At 47.1% G+C, this 6,000-nt stretch overlaps 1 protein-coding gene across 2 annotated transcripts in view; it reads left to right on the forward strand.

The window, feature by feature from the left end:
- CIC (capicua transcriptional repressor) overlaps window positions 1-5,792 on the forward strand; it is a 445,344-nt gene extending 439,552 nt beyond the window's left edge. For both annotated transcript variants that reach the window (XM_086933054.1, XM_086933055.1), the window contains exon 21: window positions 4,722-5,792. In XM_086933054.1, the coding sequence (XP_086789180.1) occupies window positions 4,722-5,116 (395 nt within the window). In that variant the 3' untranslated portion in view covers window positions 5,117-5,792. The remainder of the gene's footprint in view (window positions 1-4,721) is intronic.
- The last annotated feature ends 208 nt before the right edge of the window (window positions 5,793-6,000 follow it).

A 6,000-nucleotide genomic window follows, 5' to 3' on the forward strand; every position in this document is an offset into this window, starting at 1 on the left:
ACTCGATAATTCTCTCGCCTCGGTGCCCACTCTGATCAGCGATCACACTCGGCAACTCTGGGCATTAGCTTGCCTCATCTTCACTAACGGCCCCACCAGACCGCCGGGGATGCCTGGTCTCACCCTGGAGATACCCATTAAGGGACCATCTCTCAGGGAAGCCAGGAAGGGTTTCGCAGCGGTCGAAGCGCCTTGGGACCCTACGGGTAAGTAGTGCGCTATATAAATGCCTATACATTACACAGGACATCTGGAGGTGGGCCATTCATCACAAAATCTATCTCCTAGCAGAACACCTCCCAGGAGTAGACAATTAGATGGCAGATCTGCTAAGTCGTCAGACACAGCAAATCCACGAATGGGAACTACATCCTCAAGTTCTCCTCTCATTCTTTTAAATGTGGGACTTCCCAGATATAGACCTGTTCGCCACGCACTTAAACGTAAAAGGCGCTTGTAACTAAACGCAAAATGGACACTTTGCATCCAGGTATCCACACTCATTGTCCAAAGGCAATGCACTATGGATAAACTGGTTGGGGATATTTGCTTACGCTTTTCCGCCTCTCCCACTCATTCCATTAGTGATTTGGAAACTCAAACAAGCGTCCCTAACACTAATCCTAGTTGCTCCCACATGGGCACGGCAACCATGGTTCACAACCCTATTGGAACTATTGGTAGTGCCTCATCAAAAACTATGTCTTACACCTAACCTCCTCACACAGAGCCATGGAGACATAAGACACCCAGATCCCAGTCAACTCAATCTGGCGATCTGGCACCTGAGGTCCTAGAGTTTGGCTATCTTAATCTACCGCCAGACTGTATGAATATTACCAAGGAAGCTTGACGTCCTACCACAAGACAAAATGAGACCCAGTCCAATGGCGTATGCATATATCAGTGACTCAAGGGGGGTCAAAAAAGTCCTACTCCCCACTACTCTCTTATCCACATTATAATGAGGAAATGCACTGTACTCCGCCGTGTTTAAAATACCTGTTCTCCTGGGCAACACAACAGAACACCCACTCAGAGTGACCCAAAGTATACTGGTTTACAGTAGTCCACACCAGACATTGGACCTTACTCTAAAAAGAGGAAAAAATGTGCGAGAAGCAAATGACCCCTCACGGAAACACCACCATCGGGGGTAACTGGTATGCAATTTCCAGACAGGCCCCTGTCTCATCATCGGTGGTCACTTGCTTCTCAAAGGAAAATAAGATGAAAGAAAAGAAGTGTCCAAAACAAACAACATATAAAGTGACAAAGTGAAGTGCAGAGAAATCTGCTGGTGACAAACACACATAAAGATAACTGAGTGCCTAAAAACACACACAGTACACCAATCCCTTAGCCAATTTTATTCCTAGGGTGGTGATCGTGTGCTATTGATTATTAAAAAGGCTGGTAGCTAATCATGCATACCATTACCTACAGTGCCAACATGTTTCACTGCTGTATTGCGTAGAGCAGTTTCATCAGGGCTGCACTCAAGTGCTGCCACTTCACTCTTTTTGGACACTAGTTCTGTGAAGTGCTGCCAAGGAAGAACAGGTAGGGAGAACGTAATTAAAAACATGTGGGCTTCAGGGTGGCCAGAAACATACTCTTAGGGGATAAAAAGTATGGTGATGTGTAGAGTATTACTTGGGAGCAGCAAAGCTATGCATACCCGCCGCTCCGGTATCAACAAGGTCACTGGGTACTTCTAACGTAAGTGTGCCCCTTGTTCCTTGATACAAAGGGAGAAGCAAACATGAGCTTGTAAACTGTATTTATCTGCTGACTTTCAACGTGCCCCGTCGTACCTCATGTATAATACACAAGTGCCATATGAAAAGCACACAGTGACATGCTCGCTCAGTGCTGCCCCCGCAAAACGATACACGGGATTGCTGCCCCCTCGGAATGTAAACAACTGTGGCGCTGTTATTAATAACGCAGTTCAACACACCTTACACACTGTCCTCAACAAATGCTAGACAGTACAGCGACCCTTTCCATATTCCCTCTAATCTCCTATATTGTTTGAGTCCTACCACAAGAGCCTGCCATGCAGCAAAGTGGAAGAGTTTTGTGATTTACTGTGTAACAACCACATCAACCCGCTTGGTTTCTGTCCAAAACATTTTATGCTATTTGTTACATCTACAAAGTTCCAATGTAGCATACACATCCATACTTTTGCATCTAGCTGCTATAGCTGCATATCTCCAAAACAGACATCTGTCTTTTTAGAGTACGTCATTAAAGTGTTTATGGAGGGATTCAAAACAGTTATTCCCCTGAGACTTCCACCTGCTCCAGTGTGGGATTTCAACATCGTTCTCACCGGACTAACGGGTCCACCCTATGAACCATTGCACAGATATGTACTGCAATTTCTCACATGGAAAGTTACTTTCCTAGTGGCTGTTACAGCAATCAGAATAGTGGGTGAACTTCAGTCATTAACTGTAGAAAAACCTTTTTTTTAAATGCATCAAAACAAAGAAATTCTTCAAACCATTCTTAAATTCCTTCCTAAAGTAATTTCTGCTTTTCATATCAATCAATCTGTATGAGTTTCCTGTGTTCTTCCCTCAACCAGATTCAGTAGCAGAACGTGCTCTTCACACACTAGATGTGAAAAGAGCATTGCTTTATTACGTTGAAAGGACAAAAACTTTCTGTAACACAAATCAGCTTTTTGTCGCTTTTGCTCCACCACACAAAGGCACTCCTATATCAAAATCAGGTATTACAAGGTGGATAGTCAAGTGCGTTCAAATATGCTATGCATAGGCTAAACGAACATTACGAGTTCCCCCTAGAGCACACTCTAGACACAAACTGGGGGCTTCTATGGCATTTCTAGGAAATATACCCATAGATAATATATGCAAAGCTGCAACATGGTCTACACCTCACACATTCACAAAACGCTAGTCTGTGGGTGTATTGACAGCACAGCAGGCTAGAGTAGGCCAAGCAGTTTTACGTACACTATTTCAGACCACTGCAACAGCTACAGATTAGCCACCGCTTTGGGAGATAACTGCTATGTAGTGTATGCAAATGAATATGATCTACAGCTCGTATACCTCAAACGGAAAATGCTACTTACCCAGTATGCATCTGTTCTTGGCGTATAGAGCTGTAAAGCAATATGCGGCCTCCCCCGATAACTATATCTATAGCAGTAACATCTTACTTAGATACATGCATTCATGGACATCGCCTTCTTACTACTCTACTAACTCCATTATCACCCTCTGCGGCAAACAATCTAACAATGTAGTTGATGCCAATGCGCACTGTCACCGAAAGAAGGAATCTCCTACCTCATTACTGGAAAGACTTCTTCTAGAAAAGCAAAGTGCAAACATCCTGACCCAACACCAGATGGCGATCTATGCAAAATGTAAATGTATGTAAATGTATTTGAGCTTATATAGCGCACAGCTGCCCGCAGTGGGTGTCCCGGCGCTTGCTTAGGGAACCCGTCCTGGTATTCCCCTGTGACATAACCCCAGGCAGGGTATCCACAAGGTGAAAGCCAGGCATCCCGCCGCGAGGGGCCGTTGTGGAGATTAAGCAAGCTATTGCCCAGAGTCGCAGAGTGTGAACCCGTGAGTCGAGAAGGCACCGGAGCGAGAATTATCGAGTCCATGGAATTTTTAGCCCAAGACCCGCCGAGGCGGGGAATTGAACCCTGGTCCAGGGCCGATCTCAGCTTCCGGGTCTGCCGCCTCTAACCCCTGAGCCACACTTCTCCAAAAGCATATGACTCTACCCGCTCTATATGCAAAGAACAGATGGGTTAGTAGCATTTTCCTTATCTGGTCAGGGAAAGGTGTGGTGCAACAGGCCCCAAGTCTGTGGAGGTCTTCTTTATATAATGCCAGAGCCTGCACTGACATTTCTGCATGCGTATCCTGTGCCTATTGTGTAATTGGTGACTGGTAGCAGAACTCAGTCTTTTTTGTGAGTGTGTAGCTGCAGAGACAGGAAAAAACAATTTTGGACGCCCCTTGTGTAGGAAAGTGGGTTCCTGTTGCAGTAACCCGCGTACACACACACACTTTTTGCCAGACTACTAATGCTCTTTTTCTTGGTGTGCCCTGGGTCCCTGCTAATCAGGCTCCCAGGGCCTGTGTTCTTTCCACAATACTAACCCAATTTGCATCTCTGGCCACAGGTTAGCCCCTGGTAAATGGTACCATAGGTACCCAGGGCACTGTGACCAGGGAAGACCTCTAAGGGCTGCAGCGCTTATTGTGACACCCTTAGAGGATCTGTACCTTTACACACTCACACACTGCCTTTGCAAGCTACGTGTTTTGGTGCAGAACAAAGTAGAGAGTCGACATGGCACACATCCCTGTGTGCCATGCATACAACCCACTGCCCTGGAATAGATCAGTCACCCCTCTAGCTGGGTGCCCTATGCCAGTGGCGAGGGTACAGGTGCATGAGCCTTGTACCCCTACAGTGTCTAAGACCATTCTTAGACATTGTAAGTGCAGTGCTGCCATTAAGAGTATATGATGCTGGGAGCTTGTCATTACCTGTGGAGTCTTTAAGGGGGGGGGTCAGTTCTTGGAGTCCTTTCCGTGTTGGGAGTGGGAGTTGGAGGCCTAGGTTGCTGTGGCCGTTATTATTTAGCAATAGCAGTTTCAGCATAAGAAACACACTAGGTTTGTACTAATCCATATTACTTTGTTTTCCAGCTCAGGCAACAGCTGCATTCCAGGCCCGCTACGTCGAGATCTTCCCCACCAAGGTGTGTCTGCAGCTTAAGATCAGAGAGGTGCGTCAGAAGATTATGCAGGCGGCCACGCCAACAGAGTTTCCTGCCATCCCAGGTCAACTGTCCGGTGACCAAGCAGGCTGCTCAACCCCAGGTCCCCACACGTCTGGCACCAGTACGGGTCATGGTTACACCATTGATGTGCAGCCCTCAGCCATGTCGGTGCCACAGTCTCCTTCACCTGCCCCAACGGAGTCCTCACAAAGGGTGGCGGAGATGACGGAAGCCGACTGGGAGAATAACCACGGGTCACCAGCTGCCAGTGGTGATGGGGTCCCACCTGTGTCCTGCAGTACTAGTACCAACAGCAGATGAATGCCCTGATGACGTGCTGAGCTTTTGAAGATGATAGGGTGCATTCTGAGAAGGTTTATGGAAGTGGCCTTCTGGGAACTTCCGGAGCATCGCTTGCCCCTCTGATGCTCCCAGCCCCTCCAAGTATTAACAGCCGCCTTTTCACCTTTCCCTTTTCAGCCTTTCTCATCTTCCCTCCTGAAAGCAGAATCTTACACCTCTGAATTTTGGGAGGCATAGAGGAGATGCCTCTTCAGAGGTGAGGAGGTCTGGGAATGCACTGGTCACAGTTATGTGGCATGGGAGAACATCTGAAGTGGGCAACCTGGCTCTTAAGCCTGGATACGACTTTCCTCCCACCAGGTTCCGGTGATGATGGCTGGGAGGGCTCGACGCTTGAGATGTTGTTGGAACAAGAAGGAGCTGTAGTGGAAGCCGTGATGCTGGGAAGACAGTGTTTTCCTGGGCAGTGTGCCTAATGCTTGCACACGCCCCCCTGCAGTGTGAGGTGGTGCTTAATGGAAGAGGATGGCCTTGTTGGTATGGATTATAAACCATTCCAGAAATATGATGCATCCCCTGCAGTACCCACTGCTGGTGCCCAACCAACGCCATGCTGCCCGAGGACAAAAGTGGATGTTTGTAAAGTTCCCACTTTATTCTTTCCCTTTATAATAATGTTAAATATTTTAAGATCTTTGGCCCTCTCGGCTTCTGTGTTAATAGTGAAAGTGGGTGCAACGGGTGTTAATTTAAAAAAAAAACAATTATCGCACTAACCCTCTAGGGCCTTGAGGCAGACCAGGTGTGTGTTCACGCAAGGAAGGTTTCTCAGGGTATAAACCTTTGGTTGCATGTGAGCAGTGGGAGAACCCTCAAGCAGGGGAAGGAGTACTAGTAAATTG

The sequence above is a fragment of the Lissotriton vulgaris genome, chromosome 7 (assembly GCF_964263255.1).
Source record: "Lissotriton vulgaris chromosome 7, aLisVul1.2, whole genome shotgun sequence".
NCBI classification, from domain to species: Eukaryota; Metazoa; Chordata; class Amphibia; order Caudata; family Salamandridae; genus Lissotriton; species Lissotriton vulgaris.